Genomic DNA, 26,091 nt, shown 5'->3' on the forward strand with positions numbered 1-26,091 from the left:
AACTTAAACAAAATCTTTTACCAAAACTCTCATTGAAAACCAGCATGTGTACATGCGAGATTAACAAGCCTTTAAAGTCTAACGAATTCTCTGCTTCACCTGGAAAAAGTGCAGAGTTACTTAGTAATTGCACTGCTACACATAAAGTCATCTTAGAGAACACTCCAACATTTAATCATTGTAAAGAGTCTAAGAGTCCTGGCTAAAGCTCCATGGCATGATGTTTAGACTTCATCTATACTTTAGCAATCCTACTTTCTGGAGGGAAAAGTAGCTTAGACCTTTGTAAGCTAATATATTAATTGGAGTCTTCTTTTTTTTCCCTTCTCGTCTTCCTTTTTAACCCCAATAACACATGCCCCCACTGACTTCATCTACGCACAGGTACCAATCCTGACCGTTTGTACGTTAGTCTGACTCCGCCTAGGCATCGTCAGATTGCATATAAAAGCACATAGAGAACAACCAGAGATCCACAGGTGCCCTTGAGAAAGAGACAGCTGAGAGAATAACATAAAAACATAGTTAGAATAAGCAAGTTGTAAGAAGTGCAGAAGAGGTAGAGGGATAAATAAGCAAGCAATTCAGGGCATCACTCAAAGACGTTCAAATCCTCACAATGGCAGAGCAGTGGGGAGAAGCTATGTTTGCAGCCAGGCGGCGAGGTGATGATACAACACGGGAAGCAGCCTTTGTATACACCAACAGCAATAACACCAGAGGTAAGAGGCCTATCTAAAAAAATTAAAAAAAGCAGTTCAGTGTTTTCCAGCTTCAGGCCCTCCAATACATAACTTTCTATTTACATGCTCTAACATGCTTCATTGAACTTGCCAGAAGGTTTCTCTTTCTTTTTTAGATCCATTTGAGGGACCCAACTATCACATTGCCCCAAGATGGGTGTACCATCTTGCAACATTATGGATGTTTATTGTGGTTATTGCCTCAACCTTCACTAATGGCCTGGTACTGGTAGCCACAGCCAAATTCAAGAAGCTTCGGCACCCTCTAAACTGGATCTTGGTAAACCTTGCGATAGCCGATCTTTTAGAGACACTATTTGCCAGCACTGTTAGTGTCTGTAACCAAATATATGGCTACTTTGTCCTTGGACACCCACTTTGCATTTTTGAGGGTTTCACCGTTGCTTGCTGTGGTAAGCAGTCTTGATTAAACATGTAAGCACTTAGCAAGATGCTAGTACCAAACTGAAATATCTGCAGTGCATATGTCTACCTTTTTTTCTTCTAATTTTTCTAATTTAAAACCTCTTACTAATTATTTTCTCAGGTATTGCTGGTTTGTGGTCTCTGACTGTCATATCATTTGAGAGATGGGTGGTGGTGTGCAAACCTTTCGGAAATGTAAAATTTGATGGTAAATGGGCAGCTGGTGGCATTATCTTCACCTGGGTCTGGTCTGCATTTTGGACTGCACTTCCTATCTTTGGATGGAGCAGGTAAGTTCATTGTAAGGTGTCTTAAGTGTTGATCAGGACTGGTGCCAGAATGACGTAAAGGAAGGGGGGGCATTTTAATCCCTTGGGGTCGCCTCTACATATAATGCGCAAAAATAGACACCAAATCCTTCAATTATAATGTCTTTATGAAACCCCCCCTCCACCCCCCCACGAAATACACGTATCATTAACAAGGGTGGACTTACTGATTTGGAGGCCCCAACACACCAACTGCGTGCCCTTTGGTTTTTTAACACTTATCTCTCTCTCTCTCTCTCAAAGCACTCAACCTTTTTTCTAAAGTTTGCTCAAAGTTAAAGTGACAGGGGAACAACTAAGCCTAACTATTATACACAGATATATTAACACACTATAAAAGCACGCTATGCTATCATTGTTTAAATTGTACACTAGCCACGATCGGCTAATCTTTTCGCCGTTTTTCGTATTAATAAAGTAGCTGTGTGAATCGACGGCCATCGCTGTCAACTGGGAAATGTTTATCTTTGATTTGAACTGGCTGTCTGAATCCCTGTCTGGCGGGAGAGGGACTGGTGCAGCTGCCATAAGAGCAGCGCTGACTGTGCTGGCACATAGCGGTGGAGTTTGTGTGAAGAAAGAGGAGACTTTGGGGAGTTTGGCTACATTCTTTTGTATTTCCCCCCCCCCCCCCCTACTCCGCTGGCGTAACTGCGCTTCACTGTTGATCCTCTCCCCTGCAACTTTAACATCGGCTACGCTCTGCTGCTTACATGCTCGAGCAGCGCAATGTCGAGCTGTTCGCGCATGTGCAGTACTAATGGAATGGTCCATTCTAATCCATGATAGGGGGTTCCCGCATTCGTGCAGATGTAATAATAACGTTAAAACTTTAATGGTGATATCCTGACCAAACAATATATGATACGAAATTAATGTTATATATGATTTATATAGGCTTCTGGGTATTTGATGGGGCTTCCGTGATTCCATGGGGCCCAAAGCGGCCGCTTACCTCGCTTATTGGTTAAGTCCGCCCTTTTGATTATAATACTCCTAATTATAATTTCGCGCACATGGCAGAAAGCCTCACACGATGATAAAACGGCACGTGGCAGTGGCACTGCGATCAGGTCGATTGTGAAACCACATGAAACTGGCACGGCGGCCAGGGCCATAAACATTTAACTTACCATTAGAAGAGTTGTAGCCTCCTAGATGCTGTGTTGAACCCCCTGAAAAGCATCTCATTCCACTTTCCTTCCTTCTGGAACGTAGTTGTCAAGTCCTTCTCAAATAACAGTTGGACAAGCTGAGCTTTTCGTGGCATAGCAGAAGGCTGCATCTGCTTTACAGGATTATTCAAGCCTCTGTTCTTATACCAGGCACTACGGAAGGCCTTTCTCCCATTAAAAGCCTTTCTCCGTTTCTCCTATTAAAATCACGGGTCAGGTATTTCTTGAGACGAACCTGATTGGGCTTCTCATCACGAAGGTCATCAGGAGCCACTGGCTGGGGTAAAGCAGGTGCGAGTGACGCTGACATCATGACGCTGCTGCTGGGGGTTGGCTCGGGCTCTTCACCTACAGCTGTCGTTGTGGCTGTGGCCTGTGCAGGGAGAGGCTGCTGGGCAGGCTCAGAGTCGGTCGGGTCACCACCATGCTGCTTAATTTTCTCAGCAGCACGACCAGCAAGCCATTTTGCAGCCTGGCCAATCACTGTCTCAATTAGCTGGGCACAGACAGCGCGCCCATGCTCCGCCCATTGACCATTAACCGTTTAAATAATTCACGTTTGTTATGAAAAGTGGGGGGGGTACAAATTCACAAATTCTCTCTTGGGATAGGGCTCACCTTTGCCCCACTGTAGCTCCAGGTCTGGTGTTGATCTTAACTAATCATAGACCGCAAACTAAAGTAAAACAGAAAGTATGATCTCTACAATTTTCTTGATCTACAGGTATTGGCCTCATGGCCTGAAGACCTCTTGTGGACCAGATGTATTTAGCGGAAGTGAAGACCCTGGAGTTCAGTCTTACATGATTGCGCTGATGATCACCTGCTGCATTATCCCCTTGGCCGTTATCATTCTCTGCTACCTTGCTGTGTGGATGGCCATCCGTGCTGTAAGAAATCCCATTCATTTTTAAAATACAATGTAAATAATTTTTTCTCATAAGAGCTCAGTCATACTTAGCATATCTATCTCAACCAGGTTGCAGCACAACAGAAGGAATCTGAATCAACACAAAAGGCTGAAAAGGAAGTCACCAGAATGATTTTTGTCATGATTGCTGCTTATGTTTTCTGCTGGGGACCATACACTTTCTTTGCCTGCTTTGCAGCTGCTAACCCTGGTTATGCCTTTCACCCACTGGCAGCAGCCATGCCTGCCTACTTTGCAAAGAGCGCCACCATCTACAACCCCATTATTTATGTCTTTATGAACCGACAGGTAACAAATGAACAGTCACTTTTGCAAATGTCTCTCGTTTCCACTTTCCTCTTAAACTTTAGGTTTTATTGATCTATGTAGTAATTCATGCAGATGTTACAAATATGTTCTCTTGCCTTGTAGTTCCGTTCATGCATCATGCAGCTCTTTGGAAAGAAGGTTGATGATGGCTCTGAAGTGTCTTCTACCTCCAAAACAGAAGTCTCCTCTGTGGCACCTGCATAAATATCTTCTGACTTGTGGCAAATGAAAAAGATTTTAGAACACTGAACTTCTTGATTTCTTCACTTTTTGTTACCCTGTAATACTCAACAGTCTAAAATATCCAAGAATATGGAATCAAACTCAGTATTGTGTCAGCTTTATTGTATTTTGTAAGAAGTCCAGAAATTTTGGAGTGAAAAAAGTGAAATTCACTGAATTTAATCCAGTAAGACATATCTATAAAGACATATCTGTATTTTTACAATATAATATTATGCATGTGGTTGTAGCAAGCCCCCATGATCATTTCTTAATGCAAACATACTTTAAAACCATGCTACTCAATATAAAAAATGTATTGTTAATGGATTTGTGTAATTGCTGTCACAAAGTTTTATAAATTTAGGTAGGTTTGCAAATTACCAAAAACAAAACAAAACAAAAAATAGAGAATATAGACTTTTTATGTAAACCTGTTTTATGTCTAAAATAAATATGCAGCAGATGGCTATACTAAAGTGGCTAGACTAAAATCTCCTGGTTCATGGTGTCCATAATGACATGTAACCCAAAAAAGGATTTCGAAAGCCTTTGGGACAAAAACAGACCCACAACATCACAGATCCTCCATCATACTTAACAGTGGGGTTTAGGATCTTTTCTGTATAAACAAGGGACTAAGGAAATTTGGACTCTGTCTCATCTCATTTTTATACCCGACTGAAACAGAAAGTCATGAATGAGCTCTTAGGAGCTTCTAAACACTCATCTGAAAGTTAAATATAAATGGGAACATGCTTCAGTTGCATTTTGTTCATAAAAATTTTTTAGAGATGCCAATAGTCGTGATACATAGGTTTTTTTTTTTTTTTTTTTTTTTTTTAATATTTTGGTAAGGATTTATTTCCTTAGAATAATTGTTAGAGGCTAGATTTCTCTCATTTTTCAGGTTAAGATTAAGCTAATTAACCACAAAGAATTTTTTTCATTGGTCCAGTCAGGTCCATAAATATTTGAGCATTGACCAAGTTATTGTTATTTTAGCTGTCTACCACAATATATTGGAGTTGAAATTAAATATGCATATGAAAGTGCAATATTTTCAGTTTGATTTTTTTTTCTCTCTCTGATGGATTTGTTTTGCTTTTTTCAGCATAATGATGGCTTACGTCACTGGCAGTGACAGAGAGTTAAAAGCATCAGATTCCAAATGCAGATTACATACTTGAAATCAACTCTAGACCACTCATCTGCTTACTTTTAAGTGAAATAATGAGGGAATAACATGCACCTGGGGCCTCATTTATCAGCGGTGCATAGTTTTGTGCGTAAACTGTGCATAAGCACATTTTTGTACATAGAATGAGATTTATCAGGTTTTGCTTGTTCATGAGGATGTGCGTACAATTTCCACACACTCCTGACCATGCGTATGCAGGACCCCCTAGTGGTTAAAAAGTGTAATAGCTGTTAAAGATTTAGGTTACGGAGCGAGGAACATTTTAGGCGCCACTGGAAATGGTGCCACTTGAACTGTTGAGAGTGATGAGTGGATCATCAGTCGATTTCATTTGCCCAGTGCAATTTTACTTGATGTCTATTCTAGGACTTTTAGCTTTGGGTATATTTCAAAGAGAAATTGGAGATGGGTCTGACTATGAGTCCAATTATGATAAGTCTCACCTTCATTCATTCATATCGCTCACGCAACGGTACATTACATTTCCAAAACCGGCAAAGGAAAAAACAGCAACGGTGAAGAATTTTCAGAGCACTGCAGAGTTTCTAAACATAATTGAGGCAACACAATGCAAACATGTACCATAAAATATTTTTACAATCGTATTTATTAATTTATTAGACAAACCACTTGTTAATGTGCCAAATACGGTTTCCAGGGTAGGGTTAATATAAAGTAAACTTAAAGTATAATGTGTCGCAGATCCAAATCCAGCGTAGCAGTTTGCATAGGTGAGTCCCCTTTTGGTGTCCATACTAGTGCCTCTTACTTGTTAGCACAAGCTCTGATAATCTTCAGAGAATTTCAGTTGGTGGGTCCGTTTTTTTTAACTTTTTTTTTTTTTATTGAATTTTTTATATGAATTTGTCCTTAATGAGCAAGCCAGAGGCGACAGTGTCAAGGGAAAACTCCCTGAGACGATATGAGGAAGAAACCTGAGAGGAACCAAAGGCTTGCAACCTGAAGGTGGACCTGAAGGTTGTGGGTTCGAGTCTCAGGTCCAGTAGGGATTGTAGGTGGGGGGAGTGAATGACCAGTGTTCTCTTCCACCCTCAATACCATGACTGAGGTGAGACCACTGAACCCCAAACAAAAAAGGCTGCCCACAAAAAAGGGTGTGTGTTCATTACTGTGTGTACACTTGGATGGGTTAAATGCAGAGCACAAATTCCTAGTATGGGTCACCATACTTGGCCACAAGTCACCTCACTTCACTTATCTGGGTGACACCCGATAGTATGATTATAAATAATTCCCTTCTAAATTGTCTTTTCTCCAGATGACAACTGACCCCTGTTATTCATCACAATGTCTTTCCTTTTGCTGAGATCTTTCAGGGCCATGTATTGTTCCATGGGTAGGTTGAGGCTTTTGGTGGATTTTTTAAATTAAGTTTATGGTGCCAGTTTCTCTTTTGCAGGTATTGTTGAAATAATTTAATGCTTGAAAATCTCCTGAAGGTGTCCACAGTGATTTGCTGGAATTATATTATATTATATATGTGAGCGAGGATTTCGACAGCTTCAGCAAGTGTGGATAATGTAATTTGTTCATCCTTATTAAAATGAGCATGTAACCTTGAATGCTTAAACACACAAATATTTGGAGTCAGAATATATTCAGATAATGGGGAAATGCAGTATATAATGGTGACAGATGTCAGGAACATGTACTACTTCAGTGTAGAAACTGTCAGGTTGAACAATAGGAGATGAAAAATAGTTTAAGACAAAAAGGAACAGAATTTTCTAAAAGAAGAAACGTTGTAGCTAAGACTAATATTTATTGAATTTTTATTTAGCATACAGGGTTGGCGAATAGAATATAGGGAATACTAGAGTTGACGTCTCTACCCGCACTTCAGTCCAGTAGGTGGCAACAATTCTTTCCGTTAGAAGTCAACCGGAAGAAGTATAAAAGACTTTTATGTTGCATTAGATTCTTTAGTTTTGTAGGAATTTTCACGCTGCTGTTACTTTTTACACACGTGTGAAGCCATGCCCAAAGCTAGTGAGTAGGCTGCTTTTATTTTTTTGTCTATTTGTCAGTTGTAATTTCACATAGGAACATGACATTATAGCAAACTTTACGTTGTTTTATCCCGTTGCAGGACAGAAGCGAGCAAAAAGACTGGGGTTCTGTGGTAAAAAGGTGCGTAGTTCGTGTAGGTAATGCTTAAAATATGGCATATTACAGTTATGTTCTGAAGCCGTATTTAATTGTATGGCGTGGTTCTTAAAGTTTAACAGGCCAGTCTCCTTCTGAGGACCGATTCAGACTTGCATTTCCCCTGACCCAAGTTTCTCTCTTCTGTTTTTCAACAAGGGAAAAAAAATAGCCTAGATAACATGCATTGGCACACTGGAGTGGACAGAGAACCAACTAAACCGAATATACAGTATTTCAGTACGTTCTACTGCGGCAAAGTTGGTTTTCACATTTGCATATACGGATTTTAGAATTTTAGTGAAATCTTATTCTGAAACAGATTCCATATGCTCTGGATGACAATCAGACATAATCACCATCACAGGAATCTATTGCACAACTTAGTGTGGCCTGGTCCTATTTAGGTGAACCTCTAAACTCTCACTTTTGAGAGTTTAGAGGTTACTGGATTTTAAAGAATTTTTATTTTTGGGAAAATTAAATAGCTTCTGAATGGTTAAACATATTGCTCCAAACTAAAGTGTGCTATATTATGCACCATCTCTAGAATATAATACAACTCTCATTATGGCAAACTGAATTGTTACAGAATTTTAGTTCATTTTTATTCAGAAAAAAATAACTAGCTTAAGGTCAAGATTACTGTTCCAAAGAATTGTGCCATATTATGCACCTTCTGTAGAACATACTACACCTCTCACTTTGGGGAATTTAATTGTTTCCACATTTTATTGAATTTTTTTTTTATTTTATTTATTTAAAATAAATAAATACTCTTGAACTGGACATTTTAAGCATCAATAGACTTTTATGCCTACATTCCTTTCTCTCTAGTATAAATACTCAAAGTTTCTATAATTTTATCTATATATACATATACATATATATATATATATATATATATATATATATATAGTTTTATTGTGTCTATATATAAATGACAAGGCCAAAATTATTAGCCCTTTGACAATTAATAGTCAATAGTATAACCTTTCTGACTCTCAACTGAAAGCAACCTCTTACTATAGATCCTAACTAGGTTAGCACATGTCTTTTGAGGGATTTTAGCCCATTCCTCCTTGGCAAATTGTTCCAGTTCATCCAAATGGTACATGGTTTTCTAGCATGGACCTTAACCTTGAGCTCCTGCCATAGATTCTCAATAGGATTGAGATCTAGGGTTTGAGAGGGCCACTCCAGGACCTTGATTTTGGCATCCCTCAAAAAAATTTGGACCAACTTGGATGTGTGCTTCAGGTCATTGCCCTCCTGGAAGACCCAATGGCGACCTAAAGCCAGACTTGCCACAGATTTCTTCACATTGTCCTTCAAAATGTCAACATAATCTTTCTTCATGACCCCATGCACCTGAACAAGGTTCCCTGCCCCTGAAGCAGCAAAACAGCCCCACAACATTATACTCCCACCACAATGTTCAACTGTGGGAACTGTGTTTTTAGGTTTGAAAGCCTCTCCGTTCTTTCACCAAACAAAAGCAACATCCCTGTGCCTGAACAGCTCCAGTTTTGTCTCATCAGACCAAAGGACAGACTTCCAAAACTCATCCCTATGTTTCAAATGGTCGTGGGCAAACTTCAGTCTGGCTTTGATGTGCCGCTGTGTGAGCAATGGAGTTTTTCTTGGGCGATGACCTCAAAGCCCTCTATGATGAAGAGCCAGTTCAGCAACAGTCATCTTCACAGAGATCCAGGGGTTCTTGTTGACATTTCTGATGATTTTCCTCTCCAGAGTCCTAGATAATCTTGCACTTGCGACACCGCCCAGGTTTGTTTCTAACAGAATGTGTCTTCTTGTAATTTGTGATGATGCAAAGTACAGCTGTTCTAGACATGGTGAAATGCTTGAAAATATCAGTATAGCTGCCCCCCTCATGATGGGCATCCACTACTTTCTTTCTGAGGACCATACTTGTTGCTTTGCTTTTTGGCATGATGTAATTACTTGTTACAAAGAATGTAAGAGTGGTGCCTCTCAATCTAGTCTTCATGTGCTTCTAGCCCTGTTCATTGGAGTCTGTATAGAGTCCAGTGCTGATTGATTGAGTCGTTCAAGTCAGATGGGGTTCAGGTGTGGTTTGAAAGCTAAAAATTTCAATTTGCTACATTTTCTAGAAGAATTCACATGTGGGGTAATAATTGTATTGTATTGACCACCCCAACTTTCAATACATTTGTTATAAGTATTTGTAATATGTTTTTAAAATATTTTTTAAAAAATTCAAAATGCACCAAATGGGGCCTTTTAACTGATATATGTTTTAAAGTTTTAGGAATGATGTTAACATTGGACAGATTTCTCTGGACAAAAACTCCTTAGGGGCTAATAATATTGACCATGTATGTGTGTGTGTGTGTATGTATGTATATATATATATATATATATATATATATATATATATATATATATATATATATATATATATATATATATATATAAAATACACACACAGACACATATATGAAATATTTGGTCATTGCCGGCTAGATTAGGACACCAAGCCATAAGAATCAGAATTACACCATTTGAAAGTGGAAGTTTAGCTGAATAGCACTCTGTGTCTTTTAGTGGTAATCTATAATAACACATGGATAACATTTTAGCGAATCAGTCTGATTCCTAAATAAAATTCTTGATAGATTCTTCAGTCAGATTATAACCAAGTAGCTCATTTGCTATGCAAATCACATCTTTCTTACCAGGTTGTTTGCATCTCTTTTTGTTTACAAACATTAACGCAGTCTATACACCACCAAAAATTAAGAATATTTACAAATGAGCAACCAGCACTTCAAACCAGATGACAAAAAAGGGATTTGAGTTTCTGGGCCTACAGCTGAAGAAGGAGGGGAAAAAAGGGTGATTCTATCCATATGTAGTACAAAACGGAGAGCATAGAAGCTCCATGGTCCGAACAAATGAAGCCAAACTGAGCTAGGAGAACTAGTTAATGTCTGCTAGCAAATGCTTGTCTTATACCTACTAGTAAATAATCATGTAACATTGCTAGCTCTGGTAGCTACTTGTATTGTTGCTAACTTCAGTTATTTGGCTCAGTGTAATTTTGAAAGTTGCTCTCTGCTTGCCTCCTGTTGCTCTTCTTGCTGATGTAGCTTTTCTGTATATTTTGGCTCAAATATTCATGACTGTCACTGTGTAACAATAATTTAAAAAAATCCTCATATGTTGAGTCATTTGTCACTTGAGTAATCCATTCGCTCCCTCACAATAATTTGCTTACAAAGCAAAGTGGCTGCTTATTAGCAGTAGCCAGCTAGCTATCCTGCTGCCCCGATGATTAGCTAGTGAACACTGCTCTCATCCCCCTCCCTTCTCCTCCCATTCCCCCTCCCATCCAAATATCCGCCATAACCGTTGTAGTCTTTGAAATATTGCGTCCAAGATACAGAATCAGGAGGGGGGGTCCCCAGTATTCAAACTGGGAAATCTCGGCACAGAGCCTGCTGTCACTGTGGCTCATGTTTTTATAGCATCAGACGTGCACATTCATTTGCATAAAGAACAGAGAACTCAGCTTCTCACTGGTAATAAAACATAGCCACATATACAGAATGGAAAGCTCCTGCTAGAGCAAGGAGTTCTGCTTCAAGGACCAAAACAAGATGTGGTTAGCATGGATGGCCTTGGATGTAACTCATATCTTCGTAGCACCTGCAACCTTGTGTTTACTGCCTAACAGTCACATATGCTCTCAGTGTTATGTCACACGTAGAAAAACAAGTTTAAACACAGTCAGAATTCATTTGTAATTCACATATTTAAGTAATTGTTCATTAAACATGTACACCCATAAAAGCAGGATTAAAAATCACCACACTCAGAGTAATATTCAAATTACCCTTTAGTTCACCTTTAATTGGATTTTAAAGCACGACCATAGGGAGAGAGGGGAAAACCTTCCCTGCATACAGTTTATGTGCCACATTAGGTCTTGAGAACTACGCTACATGAATTAAGAGTAATATGTGCTTATTTACATGGCTGTATTTTTATGTGTAAAACATAAAAAGGGGTATAGTAGTCACCTGAGAATGGAAGCAGATTGGGATATTCATCACCAAAAACTATGTCCCTATTTTTATAATCTTGAGCTAACTGAACATACCTCACTGAAACAGAACTCAAGATCAACTGTTAGGTGTGCATCTGAAAACATTGGTAGCAGCAGGGAAGTAACCAAATCAGATTTTACTTTTACTAGGAATGACTGTTATCAGTTATTCCTATGGTGGCAGAAGTTAATTCTGATATGAAGCTTGTCCACCTCCCTGTCCAAGCGTGTAGCCAGCTGAATGGGTCCCACGAACTAGAATGTTTGTCAAGAAATCGTTTCTGAAGTGCAGTCATGTGGTGTATAACATTGGTGAGGTTACATTTGCCAGGATCTATGTGCGGCAGGTTCCACTGATTGTCACGCAGAGGTAGCACATATGGCAGAAGTTAAATGCTCTTCTACTGAATAAAGAGGGAAAGGTTTTCTTGTGGCATGTGTGCACAGACATAACATGACTCGATATGACTATGTACAGTGAAGTTTAAGAATGACCACCAGCTGTTCACCTGGTGCTCCCCTGTAGCATCCTTTTCCCAAGCTGCTGTCCAGGGTAGAATGACCCTAAAGACAAATGTAAACAGTAACAGAATCAGTGAAAGTTTCATGGTGAATTTTAAATGCTAGATTTTGTAATAAGTACCCTAGTAGCCTTTCTCTCTGGGCCGTTCTCTGGTTAGATAATATGTCTGTATGGTCATGCACACTATCTTCGGATGACAGCGTGCTGAGGTTCAACTGTGTGTTACTCGTGAAATGTCACTGTTAGGACCTTTCTGTTAACATTGCATTTAATATAACATTCGTTTGTAGCCTTAGTTCTGGTATGTTTGGGCAAACATTCTAATAAGGGCATTGAAACCAATACCCTCGTGCTCTTCCTGAGTTAGAGGCCCGCTTGGCATAAAGGAAGCCATTTGCACTCTTCTGCAGTGTGAGTCGTGGATCCAAGTCTCTCATTCAGCCACACAGGTTGCAGAGGAGGTGGTCAGGATGACTTGCCATGGTCCATTCTACCTGCAGCAGTTCCAATCCTTTCTTCTGAAGTCCTTCATCGTTACCCAATCACTCCCAATCACTTTCAAGTGGTGTTGCCTTTCCTTCGCTATTACAGGTAATGCTGCTTGCACCTGTGAATGTACAAACTAAACATTTTTGCACAAACCGGCCATATACCTTATCAGGTTGTAATCCACAATTCTGTTGGGCCTAACCTTAAACGTAAAGTTTCAGTTACTTGCATAGGCAGCCTGGTGAGGACCTTGTGTGAACTAAGACCTGTTCACTGATTTGCTCTTCCTTGTATGTATATTAGCATGAGTGGAAAGGCCTGGATCCAATTCATGCTTGTGTCTTGTGATTTTAGCCAATTTTTGTTTAATTGTCTGGTTGAGTGTTTCTACTCTGCCACCAGATTGTGGGTGGTAGGCCCTATGCGTTTTGAGGTTAAATTTTAGTGACTCCAACAAATGAGTAATTTTTTTTTTTAACAAAATGGAAGCCATTGTCTGACAAGATCCGCTTTGGGATGCCCCATCTGGCAATGACTTTGCGCAGAAGGATGTTTAGAAAACATGTCAACAATCACTAAGCAATAATTAGAGCCTTGTGCTAGAGTCATTTCAATGAAAGCCATCATTAAATGTTGAACACTGACGCAGGGGCTGGATGAGCACTCTGCACATTCTTACTGGTCTTCCCAATGTTCATTTGTACATTTGTCAAAGAATTTTTTATTTTATTATTATTATTTTTTTAAACAAATGTCGAGTACCAGTTTCTGTTAACCATATCTGTTATACCACCCTTAGATATGTGGTATGCTGCATGTATGAGTTTGGTAACAAAGGGAAATGCCGACTTAACCAGAGTAGACCTGCCATTCTTGTCATTCCAGGTGCCCAGTTCAGCTTCCATAGAAGACTGCTGCAAGAGAGGGGGAACATTTGTAGAAAGTGAAACAGTATTTTCAGTGCACACCATCCGCAATATGTGAGAGGCACTGGACAGGGCTTTGGTTGTAGCAGTGTAATCAGCAAGAGCATTCCCCAGCGACACAACATCCTGTTCACTTGTATGTGCGTGGCACTTGCGGATAGAGAGGCGTGCAGGGAGTATAATGGCGTCTACTAGATTGCTGATGAGATTTTGATGGGAAACAGGTTTACCAGCTGATGTGATTAAACCCCTATGCTTCCACAGTATCCCTGTGTCATGAGTGGTTGTAAAGGCATAATAACTCTCAGTGAAAATTGCAGCAAATTTATAACAAGCAATGATCCATGCCCTGGTTAAAGTGAACAGCTCAGCTGCCTGTGGTGAGAGTGAACCAGGAAGTCTATGTACCTCAACCACAGAGTGCTTTGTGACAAATGCATATGCAGAAGAGGGTGACTCTTCATCTAAACAAAGGCTAGAGCAGTTTGTAAATTGTGAGGTCCCGGAACAAAGCGAGGTGTCCGGTCCCGCAGGTGAGTACGGGGAGGGAGAGGTAGCGGAACATTGGAACAATCACATTGACAGACCAAATCAAGTGATTAAGTGATGTCGGCCCAATAAGTTTAGAAGACAATGTTTGGATACCAGAAAATGATGTAGAGTTTTAGATCCCAGTTTGTTAGGCAGAGGTATATGGCTCAGTGATTGGGTAAGCCTGAGGCTCCTACTGTAAAAACTGTTTCATGACTCAGTCTGACATCTGGAAGCACACTAACGTTTAGGACTGAGTGGTGCATGCGTCAACGAAAAAGTGAATTGTAGTACCATTAATGTGTAGCTCGAATACGGGGTCTGATTGGGAGTTACTTGTTGCTTTCATGCATTGTCCAGCCAGTTGTCCTGCCTCTTCCTATTGTGAACTGTGACCTTGTGGGTTGTTTACAGTAAACTGTGGGGTGTCTCTTTTGTTTGGGCATTTTTTTTTTTGGCAAAGTGACCTAGCCAGCCACAAATAAAACATGCCCTGTTTTTGTGTCTACCTTGATGCAGCCGCAACCTTGTCCTCTTGGGGGTCCTCTTCTCCCTCTGTGTGAAACTTTGCCACTTTTATGTTGCTGTACCACAGGGCTGCCACCTTGATAAAACATCAGCTGGGCTTTCTGCAGGTTGTCAGCTTTTTTTGTCATTTCTATCATTCTGGCAGCGTGCTCAACCAGATCAGTATAATGTCATCGAGTGCAGCTTTGTTTTGCAATGCGAGCAATGTTTGTGAGTAGTCCCTCAGCTATTTTCAGCTGACTCTGTGTTCAATTTAATGTATACTGCCTTGGCCTTTGTCACAAAGCAGCTTTACAGAAATATATAAATTCATAATATAAGTTTTAAACTTATAAATTTATCTTTAATGAGCAAGCCAGAGGTGACAGTGGCAAGGAAAAACTGAGATGACATGAGGAAGAAACCTTGAGAGGAACCAGACTCAAAAGAAAACCCATTCTCATCTGTGTGACAACAAATAGTGCAATTGTAAATAATTTCCTCCTATAACTGTTTACTACGTGGTCAGAAAGTGCAGATGTGTAAACGGGAAATTCATTATAGTTTTCACATGAAGTCTATTTTGTTGATGTTATTTGTTGAGACTTGAGTGCAAAACTGTTCGTGGCAATTGCAGTCCTAAAGCTATCATAGCAATTGTAGTCCTAAGCCATCATAGCAAGACTGTTTAGAACCATCTTCAAGGTTTTTTAGTGGTACTTTTCCAAAGTAATCTCATTGATCTTTAGGCTGTCCATGTGGGACAGCAGCGAGTGATTTTCCATTGATGATAACTCCAACTGAAGCAGGGCATCAGGATGGATCAAGCAGGTTCAGAGTGCAGAATGGGTCAGGATCACTATTACTCCAGCAGTACTAGCTATGACAGCATAACTAAAAGGGAGATCCGAAAAGTAACACAGACATGAGGGCGGATATACAGCAGCCAGTCATCCCAGTTCACCACAACACTCTATGCCTGTGAACCCTCCAGATCTGCTTCTTTACCTAACAAAAACTATTCAAAAAAGCTTGACTAAACAAATATGTTTTCAGTCTGTGTCTGAGTCTCAAACACTAGTTGGAAGACTGTTCCATAACTGTGGGGCCTTGTAAGAGAAGGCTCTGCCCCCTGCTTTAGCCTTCAATATTCAAGGTACCAACAAATAGCCTGCACCTTTTGATCGAATTAAGCGTGGCGGATCATAAAAGACCAAAAGTTTGCTCAGGTACTGTGGCACGAGACCATTCAGTGTTTATCAGTCAATAGTAGTATTTTTCAATCAATACGAAAATTGATTGGGAGCCAATGCAGGGTGGATAAGATAAGGGTGATGTGGTCAGATCATCTGGTTCTAGTAAGGATTCTGGCTGCTGCATTCTGGATTGTTTATGCTCCTACTGGAACATCAAGACAGTAAGGCATTACAATAATCCAACCTAGAGGGTAACAAAAGTATGAATTAGTTTTTCTGCATGGTGTAGTGAAATTATATTTCTTATATTGAAGGAATATTTCTGACATGAAGGAAGGCTATCCTAGTAATATCTATGTGAGCTTCAAATGAAAGACTGGAGTCAATAATCACACCAAGGTCTTTTACTGCTGCACATGATGAAACAGAAAGGCCATGTAATCAGAAAGCTTGCGTCTAGCTGCATGTGGTCCTAGTACAAGTACTTCTGTTTTGTCAGAATTAAGTAGAAGGAAGTTAATAAGCATTCACTGTCTAATGTCCTTTACACTTTCCCCAATTTTATTAAGCTGGTGTCTGTCATCTGGCTTTGCTGAAACATACAACTGTGTGTGATCAGCATAACAGTGGAAGCTAATACCATGTTTATGAATAATTTTACCAGAGATAGCATACATAAAGAAAAAAGCAGTGGGTCTAAAACAGAACCTTGTGGAACACCAAATTTTATTTTACAATGTGTAGAGAAGTCACCATTTACATCTACAAACTGACAACGATCAGTCAAATAAGACCTGAGCCAGGAGAGGGCCGTTACCTTATCTCCAGCAATGTTTTCTAGTCTATCAAGGAGAATAATATGATCAATGGTGTCGAAGGCAGCATTAAGGTCAAGCAACACAAGCAAGGAGACACAACCTTGATCAGAGGCCAGTAGTAGGTCATGTACCACTTTAGCCAGCGCTGTCTCTGTGCACAGTTCCACTGTGGTCTTCTATCACCTTGATCAATCTGTCCACAAAATCATCAGCTCTCACCTTCCTCTGTTGTTTGGTGTTATTCACTTTGTCCCAGTCACTTTGTACAGAATATGCCGTATTCATGCGTCTCATCAACTCAGTCCACCCCTTGGGGCGGCTTGTAATGTCACTGGGTGCACCTGGCTTCCAGAATCCATTTGTACCTCTAATATTGTTCCATCTTAATCCAAACAGTCTGATAAATCTTAGTCCAGTCTGCATTCATTACCTTGGACATGTCGTCCATTGGGCGATACACATGTATAGTGTCAGGGTAAAACATGTTGGGGTTGTCTCCTCTCACCTGTTGTCCAGCCCTTGGGTTTTGGAAACTAACATGGGCATCTGAAACGTACCTGGGCTTGTGAGAAAATTGTGTGATCGCTGGGTCTTGGAACGAGCGACCCTATTGTGGCAAGGCGGTAATGGCGGCGGAGCAGACAACTCTTGTTCCTTTATATCCTCCATTTTCTGTTCTAGGTCATGCATCTTCACAAGAACATCTGCCATTTTAATGGCGTGCATTGCCTGGTGTACTTCCGCATTTGTCTTGCCTGTGGTGTAGGCCACAGGGAGCTTGAGGTATAGCGGTGAAGCAGTTGTGGGCTGGCCTGAGGGAGCAGGAGTTGTGCAACCTGAGGACATATGAGACTAGAAGAGACATCATTATCCACACTGTCACATTTGATTTTAGAATACTGACCCTTCACATTTTCCTTTCCCATGATGGTTTGCATTTCTTCAACCTGTGGTTTGTTTCTGCTTCCTATTTTCCAAAATCATCCCAATCGCTTGTTCATCCCCTTCAAAATATCTCCTTTAGTTTCTCTACACTGAGTGGTCCCTCAGTTGGAAATGTGCCTTTAGTTTGTACCATAGTCTCATCTGGTCCAAATCAATGTCGGTGTATACCTTTTTCATTTCATTTAAGAGAAATTTTCATTTCATTTTACTTCCACTTGAACCCATCTTACAGTTGACTAGTTAGAAGATGTATGTATGACTGGAGGTTTTTTTTTTTTTTTTGAATGAATGGAAACTCAGGCTGTGATAGTTTCTCTTTGGGATCACCCTGACAGTCTCATGATCTCAGGTTCCATTTAGTCAAACATTTATTCAGTGTATCTGTATTGAACATATCAGTACAAATTATACAGTATGTTATTAATACAAGTATTTTCCTTTATTTATTTAATTTTTCTTGTTCTCTTGAGACTTACATGAGAGTGACTTACATTTATCTCTTTTATACAACTGAGTAGTTGAGGGTTAAGGGCCTTGCTGGGCATCCTGAAGAACAAAGAGCTCAACTTCTCATTGGTAATAAAACTGCCACAAATGGAAAGGAAAACTATGGCTAGAGCAAGTAGTTCTGCTTCAAAAACAAAAACAAGATATGGTTAGCACATATGGCCTTTCATTTGACTTGTATCTTCATAGCTTCTGCAATGTCTTTGAGAACCTCTTGTGCTTACTGCTTAGCAGTCTCACACACACATTTGATGTCAAGTAAAAACAAGTTTAAACACAAATAGTCAGAATGCATTCATAACTCACATATTTAAGTAATTGTCTCACATATTTAAGTAATTGTTCATTAAATGTGATTAATATTTAAATCACCACACTAGTTACCAAAGTGAGAGGTGTAGTATATTCAACAGAAGGTGCACAATGTTTTACACGCCATTTTGGAGCCATTTTTTTTTAACTAATCACAAGCTACTGAATGCTTTTCCAAGTAAGCATTCATTAAAATTAGGTAACATTAGTAGGTGGGAGTAGGTGGAGTACCTTCTGGGGAAGGTGCTAATATTGTACATGTGGATTTGGATCAGTGCATTCAGGTTGTTCAGAAGGTATTGAGTTGATTTCCAAATACACATTCATTAAAATTCAGTAACAGTTAACAAACCAAAAAGTCACTGAAGTGAGAGATTTAGTGTATTCTAGAGAAAGGTTATTGTCCTATGCACAGTAAAGCAGGCATTTTCACTGTACAATGAAATTCTTACTCTGCATTCCTTCTGATAAACCATTGATACTGGACAGATTGTGTTATAAAATAGTTGGAAATTAGACTGTGGTGTGAGGTGTACAAGTGGAGTGTGATAAACAGCAGTCAGATAAAGAAAGTACACCCTCCTTCAATTCTTGTTATTTAGGCCCTGTTAAATAAAATTGTGCAGACCTCACCTACCTCTATAAATAAACAAATAACCTCAGATAACAACAAAAAACACAAAAGATTTCAATACGTAGTCATTTTCCCCAAAAAGTAAACCAATATTCAGAAACCAGCTGGGAAAAAATAAGTGCACCCTTCCTACTTCCACAATGATTAAGAGAATAATTAGCAGTCAGTGGTTATTAATGAAATGCACAAGATTATTTAATCATCAAGAAGTGTGACTACCTATATAAAAGCAGAACGTTTGGCAGTTTGGTGTTCTGGAACATTCCAGTGTGTCTGTACATCATGCCAAGAAGAAGAACATCAGCTATGACCTCAGAGAAACAATTGTTTCTGTTCATCAATCTGGGAAGGGTTATAAGGTCATCTCCAAATAATTTGAAATTCACCATTTTACAGCGAGAAGGATCGTTTACAAATGAAGAGCCTTCAAGACAGTTGCCAATCTTCCCAAGAGTGGGCATCGCAGCAAATTCAGTCCAACGTCAGACCGTTTAATGATTAGAGATGTAAAGAAAAGCCCAAGAATTATGTGACCTAAAGGCCTCTGTAAGCACATTAAACATTTATATTCATGACAGCAAAATCAGTAAAAGACTGCACAAGTATGGCTTTCATCGAAGGGTGGCTAGGAAAAAGCTCCTTCTCTCCAAAATGAATATGGCAGCATGACTTAGGTTTGAAAAAATTGCATCTGAACAAACTGCAAAAGTTCTGGAACAATATCTTTTGGACTGATGAGACCAAGGTGGAGATGTTTGGTCATCATGCATAGTGCCATGTTTGGCAAAAACCAAACAAAGTGTATCACCACAAACACCAACTGTCAACCATGGTGGTGGAGGGGTAATGATTTGGGCTTGTTTTGCAGCCACAGGACCTGGGAAAGTTGAAGTCAATGAGACAATGATGAACTCTACTTTATACCAGAATCCTGAGACAAATGTGAGGCCATCTGTCCAGCAGCTTAAGCTGGGGTGAAATTGGAGCATGCGACAGGACAATGGTCCCAATCACACCAGCAAATCAACATCTGTTTGGGTAAAGAAGAAAAAAAAAAAAATCAAGACGTTTGAATGGCCAAGTCAAAGTCCAAACTTCAGCCCCATCAAGATGCTTCGGAGGGTTTTTAAGAGAGCTGTACATAAAGGATCTGAATGAAACATCAATGAACTGAATCAATGTAAAGAAGAGCGGGCCAAAATTTTTTCAAAATGATGTGAGAGACTGAAACTGCAACAGAAAATGTTTACTTCAAGTTACTGTTGCTAAAGGTGTTGTAGATATTGAACTGTTGAAAGGAATTATAGGGTGTATTTATTTTTTCCCCACCTGATTTCTGAATGTTGGTTTACTTTTTGGGGAAAAAAAATGACTACATCCTAAAATCAGTTTTTTTTTTTTTTTTTTGTTTATCAACAGAGGTTATTTGTTTGTTTGTAGAAGTTGGAGGATGTAGTGCATTAATAAAACAATTGCAGTAAATTGTCATTCTGTGTCAGATTGTATAAATATAAATATAGTGCAATTATAGACCAGTAATACAAGATGTTTTGTCTTTATGTGCAAGGGGTCCGAATAAAAAAGTGCTTTGCGCAAGGTTTGAGTAGCAGCAGTTTGGTTTTGTGTGTGTAGGGATTTGAGCCCAGCACTTCACTGGACAGAATCAGTTGTATGTGCTTTTGGAATGGCAGTGGTTGAGAGTTATTGACAAGCCTTATGGTCTGTGGAAAAAACTGTTGCTTAGCCATGTGGTTCTTGACTTTACACTCCTGTAGTGTCTACCTGCTGGTAGGAATGTAAGCAGGCTGTGTGGGTTCTGTCCATGATATTGTGGGCTCTCCTGGTGACCCTGGTGTTGTAAATGTCCTCCAGCGATAGGTAGGGTGCTCATGAGACGGTTTTGGCAATTTTAACTACTTGCTGAAGAGCTTTGCTGGCCTGAGCAGAAGAGCAACTTCCAAACCAGACTGGGATGCTGCTGGTGAGAATACTTTCGATGGTGCCCCTGTAGAAGTTGCTGAGAATTTTGGCTGGCATGCCCAATTTCTGTAGCCTTCTCAGGACATACAGACACTGCTGGGACTTCCTTATTAGATGTTGTGTTGTGGGACTAGGTGAGGTCTTACTATGGTGAACACCATGGAAGGTGTTCACCCTCTCCATCTCAGTCTTACCTATGTGCAGTGGTGTGCTGTTTCCTCCTCTTTCAGGGTTTGACTGTCATCTCCTTGGTTTTATTGGCATTTAGGGAGAGATTGTTGTTCTGGTATCATGTCACCAGATCAGCCACCTCCCCAAGACCCAGTTACAGAGGGTCGGCTCAATCTGAGGGTGAGGGGTTTTGCACACAGTTTGGAAGGAATGACTGTTGAATGCCAAGCTGTAATCAATAAATGGCATGCTCACATAGCTGTTTTTGCACTCCAGAGAGTGATGTGTAGATTGCAGTGTCGACCGGTTCTGTGGACCACCTCTGTTCTTCCTGGATGCAGCTGTGCATTGCTTGTGTTTGAGTGTGTTTGTAGTTGAATAGCTGACTCTGGTGTGCTGTCCAGTAGCCAGGTTTCCATGAAAATAAGAGCACAGCAGTCTCTGATTTCAAGCCGTGATGTGATCCTGGTCCTAAGGTCATCCAGCTTGTTTTTGAGAGAGCAAAGATTGGCTAGCAGTATGGTAGGTGGCTGTACTGCTCTAACCTTTAGCCAGGCATGAAGCCCACCTCTCTTGCCATACTTCCGCTTTGGTCTTTCTTTCCCATGGCTGCACTGTTCACTCAGCAACGGTGTTGGTAGGTCTTGTTGATTTGGCTCCGGTCATAGGACTGATCCAAATCAGAAAGCTAAAGGTGAATTCATAGTGAGGTTTGCCGAATTCCATCAGTGTCTGTTTTAGTAGTTAATAAGTGTTATAGAAGGCGTGTATTGATTTTGAGCTACTGTTTTAATTAAATATTCTCATTTTCTGATTGAATAATTGAGCTGATCAGTTTCTGTGTGGCAGGAGTTGGTTGGATGCATATGGCTTGCATTTCATAGCTCCCATGCAGCAAGATGCTGCTGAAATCAGGCTGTTAATATCACTCTTTTCACACTTTTCTTTTTTGCTGCACCTTAGTGACCGTCCCTAACCATGGTCCTGCCATGAGAACAGGAACGCTGAGTATATTCTGAGAAAATGGTCTACTTATTCCGAGTTAGGACTTACTTGACTTAATTAAATGGGTGTAGTTAATTCTCCTTTTGATGACAAATTCAAATGATGTAGTCTTACAGTAGTTTGGCATTCCTTCAAGCGCTATTGACCAGGAATTCCTGAATATCTAAATATGAAAATAACTCACTGAAGGAATTTTTTCAGACGTGGCATTTTATATTAACGGAGTCAATAAGACCCTGTCAAAATGCATGACAGATGCAATTTTTATTTTACGTACTTATTGTCTGTTATAGTTGTCTACCTTGCAGTACATCTGATGTTTTGGTATTAGTGTACTAATAGAGTATGAATACAGTACAGTGGGATTTATGACTCACTACAACTGCACGTACGTATAATAATAACTCTTTAAAAATCACTAAAAATAGAATCCTTGAGATTTTAAGACCTTTAAGGTTGGCAGTAGTTGCCTAATCATATAAGACTAACAAGTGCAATGTTATATAAATGTTTTACAGTAATCATTTTATTCTTTTGCTGAGTTGTAGCATAGGCATGAGAAAGCAATCCTTTTGTTTGAGATTGCACTATTTCTTTTTAAATATGGCAGAATCATACCAGCTTGGAAATGAAATATCAAATGTATTTTGCATTTGTATTTTAATTTTGGCTGCCATTGTACATAGCTGTGCCAGAAAATGCACAAATAAATTTGAATTATATGTGCTTATAATGGAAATGCAATTGCCGACTTGCTTCAAAAAAGGCAAGGCAAACACCAGGTACAAAATGTAGTTTCTTTAAAACTGCTTTGGTAACCAGTGCTGTTTGTTTGTTTGTTTGTTTGTTTTTGCTGTGCAGCACACTTAAATACACTCAAGTCCATAAGTATTTGGACAGTGACACAATTTTAGTAATTTTGCCTCTGTACAGTACCACAATGGATGAAATGAAGTAGTCAAGATGTGAATGAAGTTTAGACTTTAATTCAAGGTTTTAACAAATGTATTGCATTAACCGTTTAGGAATTACAGCCATTTTTTACGTAGTACCTCCATTTTCACACGCTCATAAGTAATTGGACAATTGACTGATAAGCAGTTTCATGACCAAGTGTGGCCTGTTTCCTTGTTATTTCATGACAAATTAAGGAGATAAAAGGTCTGAAGTTCAAGTTCAAGTGGAGTTTATTGTGATTTCAACCATATAAAAGCACATAGTGAAACGAAACAACGTTTCTCCTGGACTAAGGTGCTACATAAGACAAACACAGAACAACACAGAACTACATGGGACTACATAATTTATACATAAAGTGCACAAGTGCAAACATGTGCAGACAGCATAAGACAGTACAGTGACTACTGGGACAGACAGTCGTCATAGTAAGTCCCAGTGCAGTGCCGACCAGTACACAGTTCTGTTTAAAAGTGAACCTAGTGACAATAGAGCAGAGAGTACAAGAGTACAATACAAGTAGCTGAAATAGTGTAAGCATAAGAGTATCAGCCTATGTACAGTGTAATAAGTATTGTAGCAGCATAAACATATGCAAAAACTTGCAAAAAAATTGCAGAGAGGATGGAGGATGCTCAGTTGTGTGTGTATATGTGTGTGTTCTTTCAGTCCAGTTTCTGAGTATTGAGGAATGCTTCGGCACCGTTTACCAGACAGCAGGAGGGTAAAGAGTGTGTGAGAGGGGTGTGATGCTGCGTGAGGTGTAAATGTCCGTGATGGAGGGAAGCGAGACCCCGATGATCTTCTCAGCTGTCCTCACTATCCGCTGTATTCCTCCAAGTGAACATGTGCCAGTCAGTGTGTTCAAAACAGTCCTGAAGAGCAGAGATGGCTCCTGCTGGCCAGGTTTTCACCTGCTTCAGAACCGGTTTGGAGTGTCTGACTAGTGTCTCTGTATGCTAGGATTAGTATAACAGAGATGTGGTCTGAGTAGCCGAGGTGGGGGCGGGGCTCCACCCGGTACGCGTCGGGGATGTTTGTGTAAACAAGGTCCAGCACGTTCTTCCCTCTCGTTGCAAAGTCCACATGCTGATGGAATCACCGGTAACAATAAACAGTCCATCAGGATGTGAATTCTGCAGTTCGCTAATAGCCCCATACAGTTCACAGAGCGCGTCTTTAGCATTAGCACTGGGGGGAATGTACAGTCTGATTATGAGGATGGTGGTGAATTCCCGTGGTAAATAAAATGGTCTGCATCTAACAGTCACAAACTCCAGCAGCGATGAGCGGTAACTAGAAACTAGCACCGAGTTCTTGCACCATTCCGTGTTGATGTAAACACACAAGCCACCGCCGTGATTTCTGAACTCTGACTATGCGGTCCAAAAAGGTGTCAATGCAAGTGAAGAAGCCATCATTAGGCTGAAAAAAACAAAACAGACCTATCGGAGAGACAGCAGAAACATTAGGAGTGGCCAACTCAACAATTTGGTACATTCATAAAAAGAAGGAATGCACTGGCGAGCTCAGCAGCACCAAAAGGCCTGAAAGACCACAGAAGACAACTAAAGCGGATGAATGCAGAATTCTTTCCTTGTTGAAGGAAAAACACTTCACAACAAGTCAAGAACACTCTTAAGGGGGTAGGCATATCATTGGCAAAGTCTACATTCAAGAGATGCCTTCATGAATGTAAATACAGATGGTTTACCTCAAGATGCAAACTACTGGTAACACTCAAGAACAGATTAGGCCAGATTAGACTTGCTAAAAACCTCTAAAAAAGCCTGCCAGTTCTGATACAAGATTAACTTGTACCAGAATGATGGGAAGAGAAGAGTATGGAGAAGGAAGGGAAAGCATACCACATCATCTGTCAAACATGTGGAGGAAATGTTATGGCATGGGCATGTATGGCTGCCAATGGAACTGGGAACCTGGTGTTTATTGATGATATGACTGCTGATAGAAGTAGCAGGATGAATTCCGAAGCGTATATAGCTATACTTTCTGCTCAGATTCAGTCAGATGCTGCAAAACTGATAGGACGGCGCTTCACAGTACAGATGGATAATGACCCAAATCATACCGTGAAAGCAGCCCAAAGGCTTCTTAAGGCAAAGAAATTAACTCTTCTTAAATGTCCAATGACCTCAACCCAATTGGACATGCTTTTCACTTACTGAAGACTAGGCCTGTCACGATAATTGTTATTGAATTATCGTACAATATATGGACATGACCTCAATCATTTTTGCTGACTTTGATATTGCCCATTGTATTTACATGCTTGTTTGTTTACATAAGAATGAATGTCACCATGTCATGTTCGGCAAGTAGAAACGGATGCAAATGCAGTTTAAGCATTTTATTTGAGAGGCAAGCAGACAAATCCAAATCATGAATCAAAATCAGTAAACAGAACACAGACAGCTCAGGTAATCAGTGAACAGCAAAAGCAGGGATAATCCAAAATGCAATGAGAAAATGGAACTAGGTTAATAACTTGGAGAATAACGGCATGAAACAAAAGGCTTGGCAAAGTCAGGTGGCAAAACACTGAACTACACTCAGCCCTCAGTGCAAAGGGGAGATTCCCAATACACCATCATTTTAGCCATTTGTGCTGCTTCTGTCCTCTTGTCTGCTCTAGGGCTGTAAAAATGTGTGAATAATATTTAAAATGTGTGAATATTTGGTTTTATTTTTTCATTTTCTTGTCAACCAAAATGCCGTTGACTAATATTCAGTGCCATTTTAGTCAGAGTAAAATTGACTAAAATTAATAAATATGACATGGTGAAATACTGACTAAATTTAAAGGATACTTTCATCAGAAGACAAAAAGCTATGCTATTATATTATAATTATATCAGTGGCATAAAATGACACTTAAAATGATCTTAAAATCTTAAAATGACAATATCATTTATTGTAATTATTTCTGGAACAAGATACCATCCAACAAAAGTAGTTATCGTGACAGGCCTAC

General features: G+C 39.8%; 2 protein-coding genes across 2 annotated transcripts in view; both read left to right on the plus strand.

The window, feature by feature from the left end:
- Positions 1–459: 459 nt before the first annotated feature.
- LOC113539559 (red-sensitive opsin) lies at positions 460–4,461 on the plus strand. The gene is made up of 6 exons (XM_026935383.2): positions 460–722; positions 860–1,156; positions 1,291–1,459; positions 3,398–3,563; positions 3,653–3,892; positions 4,016–4,461. Exons 1-6 carry the CDS (start codon positions 620–622, stop codon positions 4,115–4,117), a joined length of 1,077 nt encoding a protein of 358 aa, XP_026791184.1. The 5' UTR covers positions 460–619; the 3' UTR covers positions 4,118–4,461.
- Positions 4,462–7,233: 2,772 nt separating this feature from the next.
- gnl3l (guanine nucleotide binding protein-like 3 (nucleolar)-like) overlaps positions 7,234–26,091 on the plus strand; it is a 36,355-nt gene continuing 17,497 nt past the window's right edge. Inside the window, exons 1-2 of the mRNA XM_026935605.3 lie at positions 7,234–7,346; positions 7,447–7,487. Of these exons, the coding sequence (XP_026791406.1) occupies positions 7,334–7,346; positions 7,447–7,487 (54 nt within the window). The 5' untranslated portion in view covers positions 7,234–7,333. The remainder of the gene's footprint in view (positions 7,347–7,446; positions 7,488–26,091) is intronic.

Source organism: Pangasianodon hypophthalmus, chromosome 20 (genome assembly GCF_027358585.1).
Source record: "Pangasianodon hypophthalmus isolate fPanHyp1 chromosome 20, fPanHyp1.pri, whole genome shotgun sequence".
Classification (NCBI taxonomy): Eukaryota; Metazoa; Chordata; class Actinopteri; order Siluriformes; family Pangasiidae; genus Pangasianodon; species Pangasianodon hypophthalmus.